The sequence below is a fragment of the Schistocerca americana genome, chromosome 7, assembly GCF_021461395.2.
Source record: "Schistocerca americana isolate TAMUIC-IGC-003095 chromosome 7, iqSchAmer2.1, whole genome shotgun sequence".
Taxonomy (NCBI): Eukaryota; Metazoa; Arthropoda; class Insecta; order Orthoptera; family Acrididae; genus Schistocerca; species Schistocerca americana.
Window position 1 is genome coordinate 360,565,465 of NC_060125.1, and position 20,063 is coordinate 360,585,527.

The window sequence follows — 20,063 nt, forward strand, 5'->3', positions numbered from 1 at the left end:
GTACTCATCACGATGACTAAATCTAATGGTCTTACTGCCACGACCCACTGATGAAGAAGATTGAGACAACAGTTTTGGAAGTGAATGTTTTTTTCAATTGCAGTCCGCAATCAACCATAGTATTATTGCGTGTGTACGTGGCATCCCAGCCAGCCGCATCGCCCACGTCCACTGTCATCTGATGAACCCGGTTTATTTATATTCGAGCTAAAGAGCAGTTTCAAACTTCAACGACTAATATGCTTGACGTAATATGAACGAGTGTCTAAGGTTTGTACTAGAATGTGCTGTATTCACACATTCTAAGGCATAGAGAACCTGACCCACATGACGTTGAATTTACCTGCGTACCAAAAAGGACAAATAGAACGATGTTCAAATTGAACCTACAAAAAAAGTTGCAAGTGAGTCACATGATTGAAAGTGACGGAAGTGGAGTCAGATTTTGTTACGTACTGAGGAGTCCGACAATTCCTTCTCCGGAAGTGACGCCCAGTATGATGGGGACCTGGTTGTAGCTGCCGGCTCTGATGATGTCAACTGGAGGCTCGGTGATCACTGCAGAGTCTGATGCTGGCTCCACGACGGGCGCGAAAGCTATCTGCCCTGGGCACCGCTTCTCCTGCACAGTGAAATCAGAGTTAATGATAATACAACATATGTTAGCGATTCGTTCCTCTACACAAGATTGCCTGTGTTAAAATGTAAAGATGAAAGGTAGTACAGAATGGTACAGTACTACGAGAACTAGGTTACAACTTCTTTGCATGAAGCAAGCTTGGAGAAGAGAGAAAGCTGCGTGGCAGACAGTGATGTTCTGGACGCTCCCCCACCCCCATTACCGCCATTGTGTAGTGGGAAGGACAGCGTGGTAGCGTATAGTTGGTCTGCAGGGTCAGTGGCAATATACAACGGTGAGGACAAAAAGATATATGGCGCAACATGACGTAGAGTTGTCAGATGCTGGAATAACGAAGCACAGAATGAAAAATGCCCCTATCGTAGCACAAAAAAAAAAAAACGATTAAGTCGTGGGCAGAGTTAGGGATGTACAAGAAGGGAACTAGCTTTTGGACATATCTGGCAGCTTTGGAGACATTTAAATCAAAACATCTTGACAGATATGCACTTTTTTTACCTCTTAGTATTAACATCGTCGTCATGTAATGTAATGCACCATGTCCATTACACGTGATGTTACGTCATCTGACATGGCACATGCTATCATGTCATCCATCATGGCATTTGTCATGTCGTGCTAGATGGCATATGGTCTCATTAAAGTTTAGGATGCATGCGTCCCCACTCTGGGATACTTCATATTACAGAAGGACACCCTCTTCCAAATACTTCCAAATACTTCCTATGTGTCACACCGCTCATCATATATGTAATAGGGGGTGAATACAGGGGAGAAATGGTCCCGTCGGGGAAAAAAATCAACTCCCCCCACATATAAATCAAAAATTGTTTTAGCTTCCCACCAGGAACAAATCCAGCCTCAGAAATTTTATTCCCCTAGAAAAAAATTTAAGGTAACATTTTATGCACTTCCGCCACATGATGTTATGTATTCTTTACTATGGCTGACGAATCTTCTGAATTTCTGGGCACAGGATCAGAGACTGTAGCCTACAAACTGCAAGATTCAGGTGTACTAAAACGGTGCAGCTCAGAGAGTTCACTGTCTTGGGGAAATATAAGGTTAACTCGTAAAAAAGTGTGAATACGTCAAGGTTTTTCAAACTGGTTCCCAACTCTCAATCTACCATAATTCTGACATTAGCCCTCCATAGCTTGCAATCGATGTAGACTTTTGTTGATTCTGGCGATGACTGACTCGCTATAGGTTTTTTATTGTCTTTCGAACTTTGTGCCAATGGTTAAGGCTTTAACAAAACAACAGGACGACCGTTGATTACATGTATTTCTCTACCTTCTTACAGGATTCGTACCGATTCGCACAAGTTTGAAACATTGAAGTGACGTGCTTCAAACACCTCTCAGAAAAACCTGTTGGCGCGCGTAAAAAAAATAACAAAAAATGTATTTTTTGCACTTAAAATCCGAATGAAACTAGAATTTTGAAACAGAGTTTTCAGTTTTATCCCACTAATACGTTTTCATTTGTTTCATTCACTTCTAACCGATTCCACACATTCAATTCACATGAGAACTAATCTTGTGTGCTATGTTTAGCTCGAATTTAAACCATTGTATCTCGACAACGGGTAAATATTATTAGACAAAAAGTTTCGTTTTGACTTTCTTCATTTATCTACTTTAGTGCAAAGTTTGAACCGATTCGTACATGTTCAAAATATATAAGTGGCGCCCTTGAAAAGCTACCGAGAAGAAGAGGGCTACATCTAGCTCTACATTTAATCATTGTTTCTCGACAGCAGATAACGATTGTTGGAAGATAAAAATTCGTTTTCACTTGATAATTTGAACCGATTCGTGTAAGTTTGATGTGTAGAGATGGCGCACTACATAAACCTCCAATAAAACATGTTTGTTTGAATGTTTCTGCACGTAAAATCCGTACCTTACACAGACAAATGGAGCCATTAGCTGAGCATTAATTTTAGTCCAATTAAAATCTTTTACAATAGGAATTGATTGATTCGTACAATTTGCCTGTATCGATATTTCAGGTCTAATTAGGTGATGAAATTACACAGAAAATATGTTATGCACTAACAACTGGAGCACTTACGAAATCAGAGAGAGCGATATTGGAGTCACCGGCGATGTCTGTGTAGTTGGCGGCGTGAAGGAAGGCAGCCAGCCGCGCGTCGTCGTCGTCAGTGTGGTTATCGCTCTGCGCCTGGAAGCCGAGCGCCTCCGCCATCCGGTACGCCCTCTCGCGGGGTTTCTCTGTCAGTGCCCAGGGGGTCGTCGCTACTCCACTCTCCATGATCACACCGCTGAAGAGACCTGCCGAGAAAGTTAACCTTTAACATTAGAGCTAAACCGCTCCCACAATGTCCGAATTCCGAATAAAATTATTTATCTACAGTGATATACTGATTGTATAGCACATTCGTAAAAAGAAAATAAAGTGTCAAGCCATTATTTTGACACACATTCCGACATTTCGTGAACGACACTCTTCCAGATTGTAAGAATGGGTGGTGGTTTCTGTTTTTCGAACACGTCCAAAAGAACTGACACCACGCATTCATATAAATGATTCGCCTCGATGGGCAGGAATGTTCCACCTGCAGTGCGGATGCACAGTTACGTTAAACCTCCTGCGAGATCTCAGACTAGCGAGCATGGAGGACATATACGGGGACTGCGGTAGGTGGGGCAGGTTGGGAGTGAGATTCGGCCGGGGAGCGTGCCGAGGTAGTCGGAGCATTTGTGACAAATACTGTGTCTGTGTAGCGCAGTGCTTACCGCGGCTGCCTAGTAAGTAGGAGATCCAGCGTTCGTGTCCTGGTCTAACATGTGCTGTTACTCGTTGCCGCTGATTCCGCACAAAGCCCTGACCACATTATTTCCTTCTATTTCCTTTCCTTTCAGCCTCCTCCCTCTTCAATTTATATAACATGTTCCAGACTGACTACATGAGATAACGCTTTAAAATGAAATTTGTATCGAGGCAGCAATTACGCGCAAATACCTACATTTTGCGAGTAGTAAGCTTCCACATCAACTAAAATAAGGATGTACCTAAAACCCCTCCCCTCAGCATTCACTATAAATGATCTAGGGCAATTATGCAAATCCTAAACTAGAGTAACTAGACGTGAAATGATCCCGTGGTCCCAATACACGCGCATACGAGAACATATGATGCCTGTTTCACTCCGTATAACAGCTCGTTTCATTTCGAGAGATAGTGTCCTCAGATTGTACCACCAAGAGGTGGTTTGGATAGGTTACGAATGTCGTGGTACAGCTCGAGCCTGGAAGGTGGTGTGCTTTGTGGCAGGAGGCGTCCAAGAGAGCGGAAGCACAACAACACAATGAAGATATTCAACATTGTAGTACCTGGCTAGGAAAGTCTTAAAGTTACTGATTTCTTTTCATTGGCCTTAGCACGATACAAGCAAAAGTAATACTGTGAAGATTACAGAGTGATGTTATGAAAGCGATTTATGGTAGTGGTGAATTAACATCGCATTTGTTAAGTGTGACGCGCTCGAGACTGGTTACAGTGAAAACAACTTGGACGCTCTACGACAGAAAAGAGTAAGAAACTGTGAAAGGCACCGAGTTTGCTTAGTTTACTTCAGAAGTTTTCATAAGCATAAGGTTAATCTGCCCAAGGAGTGAGCTTTCAGATGCACCTTCAAAGGGGAAACCAAGGACTGGCGACTACGAGAAGATAAAACTACAATCATCAACCAATAATTGTGGATAAAAGAGATAATTTATAATTTACAACATGCAACTCAATGGGCCTTGAATATCCAGTGTCACGTGGGACCCTACCTCCATGCAGCGAGAGTAGGACAGGCCAGTATTTCGCAACTTTTAATTGAAAACCGCACTCCAACATTGTATTCCTTCGAGATATCGAACACGTGATTACTCGGAGCTCCACCGTGGTCGTGCAGCGAACTACGGCAGTACACTGCGACCGGAGCTCGCGTGTTATGCAGACTGGAGCAGAGCGCGGTTCAAAGCATTATAATTCTTCTACATTGTTCAGTACCTGCACACCTACCTATCATTTACAGAACAGTGGAGCAAGTGGACTATGAATGTTGCAACCAAACAAGAAAAAATAGCAACGATTCTGATTTATGGAAATCAGGCCGAACGTTTTCCAGAGAAAGCAGTCTCTCGTTAGTTCTCTTACAAGGTTGTGAGCGCCTTTGTGTCTGATGGCAGCGTACAGACCAGCAGAAGGAAACGAAGGAAACGTGTTACAGGAGAAGCTAATGAAATAACTGAAGTGCTTCACAACTGTCAGATAAGAGCCCGGCAATTACACCGCGATTCCGGTATGTCCGTAGGTAGGAATCATCTATACCCCGGGTGGGGTCTTTCCCACTCGTCGCTGATAGTGTGCCGACGGTATGCACCGTTCTCGGAATGCTATTCAACAATTTCAAACAAATAACATTAGTAGTTTTATTTCCAGAAAGCGAACTGACAATATTTATCTTTCTTTACAGCAAATGTTGCTAGCGAGAGGTGACGTGAAAACAGAACATTTCTTGCTACACACAGAGACTAAAGAAACACTCGATACTGACAGCGTAGCACTGATCACGTTGCAGACTCGGGCTGATCTTGTGCGGCCGAGGCTAACAGCAGCTGCGTTTATGTGCAGCCTTCTCTGGTCTTTCGTTTCGCATCTTCGTTCCGGCGTTTTTGGTTACGCCAGAACACTCCGTGTCACTGCATCATTAACTTCATGGCGCCGGTTTCCATCACCGGGTAGTGTTGCGAACGGGCATGTCAACAAATACAAACGACTCTCACTTTCTTTGTTGGGGTACTAATTTCCGATGAGTCTACATTCAAAAACCATGGTAGCGTTAACCGGCATAACTGGAATGTGGACGATTCCCAGTGGTTACGGCAAGTTGGCCAGCAACAGCCTTGGTCGGTTAACGTATCGTGACACCATGGGGAACAAACTCACGGAACCATAACTTGTTGACTGCACACAAATATCGAAATTTTTTGTAGCAGGAACTATCGGCACTACTGAAGGATGTCACCCTGGACGTTCGACAGCGTATATGATTTCAGCTTGACGATTTCCCGGCGCATTACGCAACTGAAGAACGTTAGGTATTAGACCGTGTTTACGTTGGTCAATGGATCGGCAGGTGTAGCCCTGTTAGATATCCCAGAGGGTGGCCGGGTTTTATTTCTTTCTGTGCGGATGTTTAAAAGGTATGGCCTACCAACAAGTGCCAACGGGCCGTGAAGACATGGTGGAGAACATCAGAAACGCCTGTGCTGACATTCCCGCAGATATGCTTCAGTCCTGTGTACGGTCATTTGAAAAGCGGATCACTAAGTGTATTGAAGTTGGCGGTACTACGTTTGTACACTTACTCTAACTGGAAAAGTAAAATAGCGTTCGCCTCGAGCCACGATCACAGTGGAGAGTTGATTAGTTCCCTGTTCGATGCGTCGGAGGAATACAACGTTGCTAATGGGGCTTGCAATTAGTAGTTATGAAATTCTGGCCTGTCATAACCTTGCAACAAGGAGGTGGGGTCCTACGGGTCATTGAGTATTGAAGGGCCATTGAGTAGCATGTCGTAAATTATGATTGTGTAACCATATCTATTACTCCGATCATGGCGCCATCTGTGACGAAACGGAGAAAATGCTTCAAGCAAAACGGATGTAGATTTCGCCGTGGAATCGTAATCTGCATTAAAAATCAGGAGCTCCGACTAAAATGTTCAAAGTTGACCCCGCCACCAACGCATGGTGTGGGGTGGGGATTCGAGTATAGTATCATTGGATGTCCCTCTCCGAGACAAACAAATTGGAATTATAACTTCTTTTTGATCCGATGTAGAGTTTTCGAGATATTTCAAAGTATTCAGTTAAAATAAACACACTGTACTACCATGCCATGTTATAAAACTAGGAAATCTGAAACATTAAAATAACCGACATACCTGGACGCATTCGTCGGTTGGCCATGGAGAATCGGAGTTCCATGAGCATATTAACAGACTGCATAAAAACAGTGCAGTTCAAGCTAGAACGAGAAAGAAACGGTGCTACTCGGCCCATGGAAATCCATAGAATTCGCAACGGCAAATAGGCACTCAACGCCTGTCGGAAAACCACCTAGCAAGCAGTACTTGTACGCTAAATCCCACCATCATCCGACTCATATTTTACACACGCCAACCCCAGAACCCACCGCATCAGTGAGAAAAATAGTAACAAACGAGAACTGAAAGAGGCAACGGATACGACAGTAAAACAATAAGATCTACAAGGTTCAAGGGAAGCCAGGTACAGAAAATGAAATAATAGAACAGCTCCCAGCGGTTCACTTCGCGGTCCAGAGCGTTGTCGTGGAGGTGCAACCAGGAAGTTGAATCTCAGTATTAGGGTCAAATTCGTTGAATTCTTGCCAACAAAGGATGGAGGACCCAAAAAACTTGATGCTGGCTCACTGGTCTATTGGTGTTTTCCGACAGATGTCGGACACGTACCATTAGATTCGTGGCAGTACTCCGGCTGCAATGAAGCTAGAAGAAGTTCTACACGGCTGTTGTTGAAACTTCAAGGATCGTAATGCCACAACTCTCCACTAGGTAGCACTGAAGTCTGGAATTTCACACAAGCAGTCCTAACGGAAAAGGGACACACTGCTTACAATTCTTTTCTTCGTAACTAATTCTTGGGGAAGAATACTGCATGCTCCCCCCTCCCACGGAAGCTCGACGCTGATTCCTAGTTCGCTACCAATTAGTAGCAAACTGTGTTATCTATGAATAGTCTAGCATGTATCCCGTTACTCTCTACTAACACAGACCAGTAGTATTTCAGGCCCAATAAATTTTTAAGAAATGTGACGTCAGTGGTGTTATGAAACGTTCAAAAATGCGATATATTGAAGCATCCATTCATAGCTCGTCTATACCTAAAGAAGGCTGCTGCAAAATGACCGAAGGTCAGCCAATTTAGTATTTCATTGTTTTATGTATTTCATAAGAGGTGACGTCAGTACATCTAGAAGGTTTTAATGTAATGCTCCAAAGAGGTTGCAAGAACCTGAAAGATGTGCATTAATTTCTCAAACATGCTAATATATCCGATTACCGGTCTTCTAATTCCTAAATGAATACACATAGTTTTAGCTCTTGGCAGCTTAAGAGTGCTCACCCCCTGTCGCCGGCGAGAGGAAGAGGTGTGATGTGGCGGCGCCACCCGCGCTCTCCCCGAAGATGACGACCTTGCTGGGGTCCCCGCCGAAGGCCGCGATGTTCCTCTGCACCCATTGCAAAGACAGCACCTGGTCTTTGAGCCCCGCGTTGCCTGGGATGTCGGTGTTCTGCAGGCTCAGGAAACCTGCCACACGCCGACACAAAATTACCAAATACGATTTCTTGAAACATGTGGACTGTTAGACGTAATCGCCTCGTTTATCGTACATACAAACGCCTTAACATTCAGTTTCTAATTTTTTTGTTATGAGAAAAAGAGTCTAGCATATATGGGCTACGGCTATCGAAACGTTTGGAAGTTAATGCCCGCAACTCTAAAAAGCCTAAAAACCGCCTTTGATACTTAAAATACAGGGTGATTCAAAAAGAATACCACAACTTTAGGAATTTAAAACTCTGCAACGACAAAAGGCAGAGCTAAGCACTATCTGTCGGCGAATTAAGGGAGCTATAAAGTTTCATTTAGTTGTACATTTGTTCGCTTGAGACGCTGTTGACTAGGCGTCAGCGTCAGTTGATGCTAAGATGGCGACCGCTCAACAGAAAGCTTTTTGTGTTATGAGTACGGCAGAAGTGAATCGACGACAGTTGTTCAGCGTGCATTTCGAACGAAGTATGGTGTTAAACCTCCTGATAGGTGGTGTATTAAACGTTGGTATAAACAGTTTACAGAGAATGGGTGTTTGTGCAAAGGGAAAAGTTCTGGACGGCCGAGAACGAGTGATGAAAATGTAGCACGCATCCAGCAAGCATTTGTTCGCAGCCCAGGAAAATCGACTCGCAGAGCTAGCAGAGAGCTGCAAATTCCACAATCAACTGTATGGAGAATCCTACGAAAGAGGTTAGTTATGTAACCTTATCGTCTGAAATTGGATCGGCCGCCAGGCATCCCGTGACAGAGCACTTCATCACTGGCCTCCAAGAAGCCCTGATCTTACCCCCTGCGATTTTTTCTTATGGGGGTATGTTAAGGATATGGTGTTTCGGCCACCTCTCCCAGCCACCATTGATGATTTGAAACGAGAAATAACAGCAGCTATCCAAACTGTTACGCCTGATATGCTACAGAGAATGTGGAACGAGTTGGAGTATCGGGTTGATATTGCTCGAGTGTCTGGAGGGGGCCATATTGAACATCTCTGAACTTGTTTTTGAGTGAAAAAAAAACCTTTCTAAATACTCTTTGTAATGATGTATAACAGAAGGTTATATTATGTTTCTTTCATTAAATACACATTTTTAAAGTTGTGGTATTCTTTTTGAATCACCCTGTATTTAAAAAATACGAACATAACACCGGTAGTTGAATGCTTAGTGTCAACGTTATGTGACGGAAGTATCTGGTTCAGTTCTCGTTTTTTACTTTTAATCAAATTCTATATACATTATCAAATAGAAACGATATTAAGCAAATACTTTCTTTTAAAAATAGCTATATCTTTTTCTTTACTGCTCCTAAGAGAATAAATTAAAATTTGATATAGACAAAAGAAATATCTTATTAATACCTTGTTATAAATTAAAAGAAAAACAAAAAATGTACATCAATAATACCAAACAATCTTAAGAAATAAAAAACTGTATTTCTTTTCTTGTATTTGACGTTTCACACTCTAGCATCAAGCTTTAATCTGACCTGAAAATTCACATACTCATATGACCAGTAATTAAAAATAAAAGCTGCTATTTTCATAAAAAAATTGTGATTAAGTGTATGTTAACTAACACTTCCATTTCTAATAAACATGGAAAGCAAATGAAAGTAAAAATGTTGCTACTAACTAGAACTAAACCAGTAAATGCACGATTACAACATCATGAAGAAAATGTAGGAGGACAGAACAGTCCGTGATGTCTCTTTCTGAGAACGATGTCATCGAAGTCCATGTAAGGAAGTATTCTGCGCGAAGCCAGTACCGTTCTGAAGTAAACACGGTAACATTGGTATGGATGCGTTTTGACATTTGTCATTCGTTCTGCAGAATGTCATGTTGTGCTGCTTTTACTTGTGCAGATACTCGTAGAAGTCAAGGTGGATTTCGTAGACTTGTACTTCCACGGAGGAAAAAGGAAAACAGTGAGCATTTGCAGTGAACAAAGGATACGCAAAATAATCCTTTTGCATTTGTATTTGCGTTTTCAATTTTATTACATTCCACAATATCAGGCTTCGTTTCCATTTGGTCACTACCGCTGAGGGTCCCGCGGATAAATTGTTATCACATTTGTTTCGCATTTGTTTTTGGTTAATTGAGCAATGTTCACTGTGAGTAAGAGGCCAGTTGAGGAGTCTTTGCTGAACAATCTATCTTGGACGAAATATTTTCTATCTAAAAATATTGTGAACATCTCAAATTTTGTCTAAGGCATTGTCGAAGTTTCGAAATACTAATTGTATACGAGAGAAACAATGAGTGCAATACACGAATGAGGAGAGCAAAGGTCGACGGTGTGCTAAAGCTACGAATAGGGCTACTCTCAGTACAGGGTTTCAAATATAGATAATCCAAGAACATAACAAACTTTCAAAATTAACGTTGCAATTCAGTGCACGCTGTTTTAACTATGCCTGCAGCCAGTTCCTCTGTGCAGGATAACACAAGGGTCGTTCAATAAGCAATACCCCACTTTTTTTTACAAAAAAAGCCATTAATATACATAGACAAACGTCCTTGTTGGTGCTTCACATTTGCTGTTTGTTCTGGGTGCCGGTGAAGTTTCGAACCGTTCTGGCAGATGTCAGAGCTGTAGTACAGCGTCAAAATGAGGTCTACATAAGGCTCATTTTACAAGCAACATGTTGTTATTGAATTCTCGTGTGCAGAGAAAGAAATAGTCGTGAACATGCATAAACATTTGTGTGCAGTGTATGGCGATGCTGCAGTTGATAGTACAGTTGGGCGATGGGTAAGGAAAGTTACAGCCTCAGGAAATGCAGAAACAGAGCTCCATGATCAGCCTCGCTCGGGACGTCTTGTCACATCCACTGCTCCAGACATGCTGAATCGTGCGCATGCCATTACTCGTGCCGACCGCCGCTTAAACGTTCTCTACGGGGAACATGCTTTGAAGATGGCGAGAGTGTCAGTCGTGCAGTGAAAACATGGCTACGCGTACAGGACAAGAGCTTTTTCCAGCAGGGAATACATGTTCTTCCACAACGTTCGCTTACGGCCATAGAACGTGATGGAGACTACGTAGGCAAGTAGTACATGGACCAGAAATGTTCATGTATATTGTGATCAAATTCTGACTCTTAGCAATAAATATGTTCTGAGAATATAAAGTGGGGCATTACTTATTGAAGGACCCTCATAATGAGGTGTATGGGCTATTCTAAGAACTGAAGCTGTTGAACTGAAGAGTCTAGTAACATAGTCGTATCTGCATACTATTTCGCACAGAGTATCGCTCCTAGCAGCTTTTACTTGAATCTGAAAACAGTGTTGTGCATCTGCATTGCATTTGCGTAGTCTGCATTGTTCATTCCTATTACTGTGCTAAGTAATTAGATTTAAGTGGTTATGAAAGTGTACATGAGGCCTGTATATTTTTGACGCTCATGAGCAAACGTATTTTTTTTTTCATCTTGTTTGCTGCATTCTGCCGGATATGACGTTACGCTACTATGTGAAATACGGTTATGTAACCTGACTTTGCCAGCGTTTGCGCTCTGTGGTTATTATTTTGTTTCTTGTTCTTCACAAATGCATTACAATTACGTTCAGTTCCTGTTACACTTAAGTATAGGTAATTAATAACACAGTAAACATCTCTTTAGAGCGACTCTGAGAAAATGTGTGCCATTGCAACGCAATATAATATGCAGTACATATTAGCCACATTAGTGAGGCTCGGTATTTCGAAAAGATTTGTATCACGGTAAGTAGACGTCGATACACATTCTTACGTATAATATTAATAAATCCTAATAAAATTATAGCCTATCTTAACAAAGAAATTTGCTGATATAGAGGCTGACAATTTAGCAGTTTCTAGTGTGGAGACTTCAGGACATCACCGCAAGTGACCTCTATGCATGTGAGGCCTAGGCATGCCTTGTAAGGCATTACTTGTTAGATGTTTCACATGAATGATATCTCCTAATTAGTTAATTAATGAATATCGTCTCCAGTTGATACTAAGTTCTTTGTTTTAATCCACCATTGTTTTCAGTTTTTGTATTTAAGCCGTTGTCTCACGCAAATCCGAAAATGGCGCTATAGTGAACCAACTTTAAATGATCCTAATAAGTGTTTGATTTATTGTCATGAATTGGCTTTCATGTTGGCGCAGCAGTCTACTGGAGCTCAGAATATATCCTACTAAAGACGAACGTTAACGATAATGTTCAACTTTACAGATGCGTTCATATATTACCTCTCTTATAAATAGGCGTACGCTGCGATTATCTCATGTCACTTGATTTCTATGTCGTACATGTAAGCTATAGAAGTGTAATTCAATAGCACGCACTCATGAGCAACTGAATTAGACATAGCTGTATTGTTGGAGTGAGCGAATGAGTGAGAGAGATAGAGAGAAAAAGTGAGAATTCTGCACAGGAAATATAATAGTTCTGTATATGCTTCACAATTTAACCGGTAGTCACCGTGACTGACGAGTGTCGCGTAGGATAGACGCGTGACATCGCCTTTCTTTTCGGGACCTGGCCTTCAATGCCCTGCACACAAGCCACGGAGCACCGAGTTCGCCATTAGAGCAGACACCGCCACTGGACGGTCGAAAATTAGGAAATGTTGCTTTGAATGATAAGTTCCGGTGTAGGCTGGTACACCCCGAAGTCTAGGTACGAATGCGTGTTATACGTCAGGGTACAAGTACATCCGAAATATATGGAGAAATGTAGTTTTCTTACCAAACGGTGATAGCATAAAGCGATCTCCAGTGTCAATGGTTTTGTTTTGTTGTGGTCTTCAGTCCAAATACCGGTTTGACGTAGCTCACGACACTAGTTTATGAGCCGGCCGGTGTGGCCGTGCGGTTCTAGGCGCTTCAGTCTGGAACCGCGCGACCGCTACGGTCGCAGGTTCTAATCCTGCCTCAGGCATGGATGTGTGTGATGTCCTTAGGTTAGTTAGGTTTAAGTAGTTCTAAGTTCTAGCGGACTGATGATCTCAGATGTTAAGTTCCATAGTGCTCAGAGCCATTTTGAACCATCTAATATTCAGCATTTTTTATTAGAACCAAATGTTAAAAACTTACGTTCTCTTCTTGTGTGAACTGTCGTCGTCCACGTTTCACGTTGCAGGAGACAACAATACATCTAAATACCTTCATAAAATTGTTCCAAATACTTAAACTTACATTTGCTGTTAACAAATTTCTCTTTTCCGTACGAGTCTCTATATACTGCCAGTCTGCATTTTATGCAGCCTCTACCTTGACCTGAGTCAATTATTTTGCTGCCCAAAGGGCAAAACTCGTTGAAATCTAAGTCCTTCCCCGTCACCTGATTTAACACGAGTACATTCAATCCCTTTTTTTTTTTTACTTTTGTTGGTATTCATCTTACAATCTCTTTTCAAGAATCCCTTCCTCTCAACTATTCTCAAAGTCTTTTGCCGTTTCTGATAGAACCACAATGCAGTCGGTAAATCCAAAAGTTGTAATTTCTTCTGTTTAGGGTTAAATTCCTTTCCGAATCCGTCCTCGGATTATTTTACCTCTTATTCAATGTACAGACTGCATAACAGCTAGAATTAGCCAAAACCCTGGCCCTCTGCATTATCAACGATTGTTTCTCTTTCATGTCCTCCTACTCTGATAACTGCAGTTTTACTTCTATATAAATTGTAGGCATCATTTCCCACCCTGTATTCTATCGCTGCTGCCTTCGCAGTTTCAAAGGATGCGTTCCAGTCAACAGTTCCCGAATCTTTAGCTAAATCTATGCTGTAAGCGTAGGTTTGCCTTTCACTTATGTTCTAGGTAAATCCGACAGTACTGCTTCGCGTTTCCTTACATTTTTTCCTGAATCCAAACTGATCTTCCATGAGGGCAGATATTGACAATAACTCCATTCTTCTGTAAAAACGTTTGTGTCAGTGTTTTACCGCCATGGATTATCAAACTGATGGTTCGGCAATATTCCAATAATTCCGTTCTTCCAAACAGTAATAGTTTTTTTTTTTTTTTTTTTTTTTTTTTTACAAATAGATTCTAATATTTAAATTTTGATAGCGATATGATTTGATTCGGCATCAAACCAGGCAATAAATTGCTAACTGATTTATGGTAATACCATCGAAATTTAACGCCTAAATCATGACTTCACTCCTTAAAAGCGTAAACGAAAGGATTAACTCACCAAGAGCACCGAGACGATAGGTGGTTGTCACCAATACAACGCCCTTCTCCACAAAATAGTCTGGAGTGCCTCTGGAAGACGACCCAGTTATGAAAGCACCGCCATGGATGTAAACCATGACGGGGAAAGGACCGCTCCCCGTAGCCGGCGCGTACACATTGAGGTAGAGGCAGTCTTCGGTTCCGGCAACGGGTAGCAAGCCGAGAGTCGATGGCTGGGCACACTTCTCCGCGAAGGACAGCGCGTCTCGAACTCCGGACCAGGAGGTCGCAGGCTGCGGGGCCTGTGGACGTCAACACACGAGGCAAGGAGTGGCTCAAATTACCAGTGTCTGTTTAATGGAAGATGTGTTTTTGCAAAAATTGCAGTATTAATTGACTTAAATATCGTAAAGCAAGAAAAAGTTCAAGGTTTATTCGCTTGATTTTTTTCAAGCGTTGAATTGTGGACTCCAGGCCGTCGCTTGAATCAGATCACACAGCTTACAGATTATGGTAAAGATATATTTATTTTCAAGCGATAGTGGCGAAGTAAGACATACCGACGAGCCAAAACGGTACGACCATCTGCTTAGGACACTGACAGAAAAAAATAACACCAAGAAGAAGTTATGCGACATAGACGAAAGTTGGTAGACGTATTTCTACATCTGAAAGTTAGTGTCTATTTTAACACTACAGTGTATTTTAAAGGGAAGAGAGACTTTATTCAGTCACAAACACGCGACCGCAGACGCACAGGCGGCGGTTGGGATCGGGCCAAATCCGTGTTGACAACTGAAATTAGATTGTCAGGAGCACGCAGAGGGCAAGTTTCACACTATGCTCCACATAGTGGGTTAACTCGGCACTTCCACTGGCCGCTAGGGCGACCCCGTGACTCGGAACACCTGTCCGTTGGGCAGCCCAGTGGCTCCTCGTTTCTCGTGACTGTGTTTCGCGTCGAGTGCAAAATTAAAGCTTACCCCAGAATTAATAAAGACTGAGCCATATCTATCACTGATGAGCCAATAGCCTCATTTGAAGTGGAAAATTACGCATGTGAGAATCCTCCTTCGATAGCCGCATTAGTTTATAAGATATGGCAAGTTAAATGTTATAAATAATTCCTGAAATGTAAAAGTGAATGTCTCGGCAACGCATTATGCAGTTGCGACAAACGAGGTGTCTATGGTTAGATCACGTAGAACTGTATTGGACTGTGATAGTCGATTCACTGAAATTATTAATGCATTTAAATGAGAGACTGAAAAGTGGATTTCGTGCAATTGAAAACAGCTTTTCTTAATAAACAGAGAAACATTAAAACTAGCGGCGATACCGTAAACTTGACATATATACCAGATTAATTAATGTTTAATTTAAATTGTTTCTGAATACTTACACTTATAAATCCGGAAATAGAAGAAAACTATAGAAATTGTTGTTTATAAATAAACTATGGCAGATAACAGAAAACTGATAATATATCTCGGAAAATTTCCCTGTGATTTGATGTATCATATGTGTATAAAAGGTTAAATTAAGAGTTTCAGCAACTTTCATATTTAGTGTTTTAACTGACTTCAGTGGCGCCTGACCCATGTTCCTGGGTGAACAGCGCCGTTTTAGGAGCTCAGGATCGGTCGCCTCTGCAGGCGGTCAGACTGTGTTAGGAGGACGTTTTATCAGATAAGCTGTGAAATAGCTGCTGGTTCGCGTGTGTGAATTATTCAGAGTTCCTACTTTCAGACATAGAAATTTTTTCGCATTTGATGGACTTGGTGTTTTTCGGGTTGCGTGTGAACAAGCCGCGCTTGTCAGGCTTCAATATGTAGCCGTTGTGGAATTTATAGTTGAGATACGGCGGAAATTTAATAGTTTTCTAAAGATAACTCCAGCAATTAATAGTAGTTTATTAAACCGCCTCCAAGATCTTAAGAAATTGAGTCAGGCTCTCAAATTAATTTATTGTGAAGTGTGACTTTCAATTATTCTATGTTCTTATTGGAAATAAACTCGAATTTATGAAACTTTAAAAAATACGGGGGTTTGACCATGAGTTTTGCGTAGCGAATCCTGCCTGAATTTATATTAAATACTTTTGTGGAACATTGGGTACATTGCGAGGAATGCGATTGGCGCGCCATAGACGAAACGTAGCCAAACTTGTAGTCCACCCACATTCAAGGGGGCCCATTGAAGTGATTGTGCTATGTAATGTATGGGTAAATCTTTTCGTGCAGCAGCACGTGGGGTCTCCGAGCTGATCTAGCACTTGTGAACCATTTAGAACTTTGATTTTCGGCGGATTGATGAGAGAGATTGTATTTTATTTCGTCGTCCACACCACATGCAGATACCCATACAACACGATCGGTTGCACTATTCAAATTTTGCGCCAGTCGCATAAGAGTGGTGCCAATAGTACCACTATGAGGACACATATCAGGTTTGCTTTAAATACGCAGTGTAACGCTCGCGAGCAGATATAAAGTGGTATGCCCAGCTTTCGCCACACGCGACAATTGAGTCCAGAAAGTTGTCCTGTTCGGCTGCAAGGCGGTGAAGAAATGCGAGGGAAGCATCAACTCGTTGCCACATGTCGTCCTCAGTCAGCTCGCACGGCACGCATCAAACACCTTCCGGTAGTTCAATGTTTCCGTTAAAATTCTTTGAGTGGTACTTCGGGGAACCTCAGGAACCAACGTGCAGAGATCATCCAGTGTGATCCACCGATCTTCACTCATGCTTTGCTCAACGTTCAACACTATCTCCTCAGAAATTAACGGTCTCCCTCTCCTTTGTTCGTCGTGAATTTCGGTCCGACCAGCTGCAAACTCTCTACATCACTTACGAACATTTTTGACATCCATGCACGATTCACCATACACTTCCGTCAACTGGCGATGGATTTCAATCGGCACAGTGCCCTTTGCGTTCAAAAACCGAATAACTGCGCTCAACCCGCACTTGGTGGTAACATCCAACGGGAGCTCCGTCCTCAACGGCTGCCAAGACAAGACTCGGCGCCTCAGCGCGGCATGCGCATGTTTACACACAGCGCGTGAAGTACACTTCATAAAAGTGTGACCAACAGCCACACAAACAGACTTCTGTACTTATTAAAAAATAGGAGATCTTACTTTTGGGACTACCCTCGTATCTACGAAAATAACCTCAAACGACAGAAACCTATCAAATTAAGGAAAGAAATGTGTTTTTATGGGGTTTTATGATTCATGGATAATTTGTACAACTAATCGCAATGATTTGGAACAAGCCAGTTTACATTTTTGTTACACATTCATACGTAAATATAGAAATAAGATGATCGATTTAAAGTTTTTAAACAGTGGTAACACATTGTTAAAAATAGTTATAACAAGTAGCATTGATATCCCCGCTACGACTATTTGTATTCTCAGTTTCAAGCCTAAGATAAATTGTTCCTATAAGGCAGTATGACCTCGCTATGTGTCATATGGGTTTGGAACAGGTTATGTTATTACTTAAATAAAGTGATTACAAGTATAGGATGATAACCCGTTTTAAGACTCTCATATGTGTTACTCACACGGAATCGAAGATCTCCCAGAGGTGGCGTGGCATAAGGTATGCCTCGGAACTGGTTGTAGAGAGCGCCGTTCAGTGATGTGGCCACCACACCCCTCAAGGCACCGTTTTCTACAGTCACGAATACGTCATCTCCCTAAAACAAGTTCTCAAATTACCATCTACACATACACATACACACACATTACACATTTGAAGAAAGCATCAACGAGACTCACATGTAGCACTAACTGTGGCTAAATATATCACCATTAAGAGAATTTATCGGCATTATTTCATATACCACTGCCGGTGACAGTTTCTACCACTATCATTATTAACTACCCTAAGGAGGGAAGAAAAGGAAATTCAAGGGGCTCTTACTTGATTCTGTACACCACCTACAAAAAATAGAAAAGTCCCTGAGAAAGAGAACGTTATCCCTCAGAAAGGCAACATTATGTTACTTTAATGAAATTTTAGGGAACTAACTGTTCAGAGAAGGGAGTAATGTCTGAGTATGGATATAGCGTAGTTAATGTACAGTCTGCATTTGGAGAGGAGCAGACTTCAAGTAAAACAGTTTTTGGTTTCTCCCAACCACTTCAGGAGACACCTAGAACGGTTTTCTTAGTGATTTCATAAGGCATTGTTGTCTTCGGAACTAAGTGGGGAGTCAATCCAGTTCATTTGCAGATAACTGCAGTGAACATAAGTTTTGCTGCTGTTGAATGAATATTCAAAACTATTTTCGAAAGCATAAGACCACGAAAAGCATGTCAGTGTCGCACTCAGTGAAACTGAAAGAACTGTGACAATCTGTTTGAAACTTACTTCAATGACACTATCACATTACTGACATTTTTCCATTAAATGTTGAAACAGCTCCCTCTGGGAAGGGTGGAAGAGCCAGATGTCCAATCCTACTGAACTCACACACAGCCACCACTTCAAAGCTCCCTATGTAAGGAAGAGTTTCACGCGTAGAATCACACCCACGATATTCAATCCTGACACATATTCGATGTTGCTGGAATATAGATTTTGTCACCTAAGGAAAAAAAACGTCCGACTTTCGCCATTTACCATACACTTGGTGAAACGAAATGAAATAATCGTCTGGCATCACTGACCGAGAGTCCCTTCATAGGGAAGTTCTGCCTTAAATATTCTCATTTGATGCCATATTGGGCGACTTGCGCGTCGGTGATGATGAAATGATGTTATGACAACACAACACCCAGTCATCGTGTGAAGAACATCTCCGACCTAGCCGAGAATAGAAGCCGAGTCCGCTGCGCGGCTGTCAGACGTGGTGACAACTCAGCTGAAGGGGTGGAAGTACACCTCAATAGGTTGAGGACTGCAGGAACACCATGGTGAAACGGAATTACAATGACAACATCATTTGCGATTGCAGACAGATCTAGAGTCCTATACATATCAAATCTATGCGAGTCTGTAAACCAGAAGACTGATTTCATCATAGGATAATTCTACAAAAGCTGCGTAATATCTGGAAAGTATTTAGTGCCCTTCGCATTCGGAAAGTAAGGTAACAGTCTGAAGTGCACCTATGTCTCTTACCAATTAGCTACCTGCAATTTTAACTTTGCTTCCTTCGATGTCGATTACCGTACCTCCTGAACGATGGGAAGGCGTGGGACAGCCACTACCTTCGTGTAGAAGGCAGCAGCGACTAGCAGCAATGCAGCAGAATGCATGTTTAGCTCTGAGCGGCAGCAACCGTCCCGGCAATATATATACCCACAGATATGAGCGGAGTTATTTATCATTTGATCCGTAATGAAAGGCGATAATTAACTGTAGTTCAAGTATCCCTCGGGTGGTTCAAAGGAACACATTGCATCACAAATAATGTCTGTATCTTATCACCAGTAAAGGATCGCGCTCCAAAATATGATAAGGCTGTGTACCTCGTAACACACGCAGTATTAGTCACACACGGGACTGATACAGATATTCATTTTAGAGTCCATGTTTACTGGCCTTTTTTCTTATTTTAGTCCATTCTACCGCCACTGAAAATTTCCTACCCCACAGTCTTAGCTACAGGAGTACATGTATTCCACTGTAAGATGCATCAGAACGGTTTTCGCTTTTATCTTACGACTCGTTTGTTTCCGGGCCAGGGTCCCTTACCTCAAATTGATACATATATCGTACTTCGTCATCCCTCAAATTTTGTAACAACATCACGTTATTATACTGCACAGGGTGTTTCACAATTGATGTTACACACTTCTAGAGGTTGTAGAGGCACTTAGTAGATAAAGTTTTACATAA

At 41.9% G+C, this 20,063-nt stretch overlaps 1 protein-coding gene across 1 annotated transcript in view; it reads right to left on the reverse strand.

The window, feature by feature from the left end:
- LOC124622225 (para-nitrobenzyl esterase-like) overlaps positions 1–19,510 on the reverse strand; it is a 41,015-nt gene extending 21,505 nt beyond the window's left edge. The window contains exons 1-6 of the mRNA XM_047147878.1: positions 19,397–19,510; positions 17,779–17,913; positions 14,224–14,506; positions 7,831–8,016; positions 2,720–2,940; positions 457–622 (exon numbers count right to left, since the gene is read on the reverse strand). Of these exons, the coding sequence (XP_047003834.1) occupies positions 457–622; positions 2,720–2,940; positions 7,831–8,016; positions 14,224–14,506; positions 17,779–17,913; positions 19,397–19,480 (1,075 nt within the window). The 5' untranslated portion in view covers positions 19,481–19,510. The remainder of the gene's footprint in view (positions 1–456; positions 623–2,719; positions 2,941–7,830; positions 8,017–14,223; positions 14,507–17,778; positions 17,914–19,396) is intronic.
- Between the last annotated feature and the right edge of the window lie 553 nt (positions 19,511–20,063).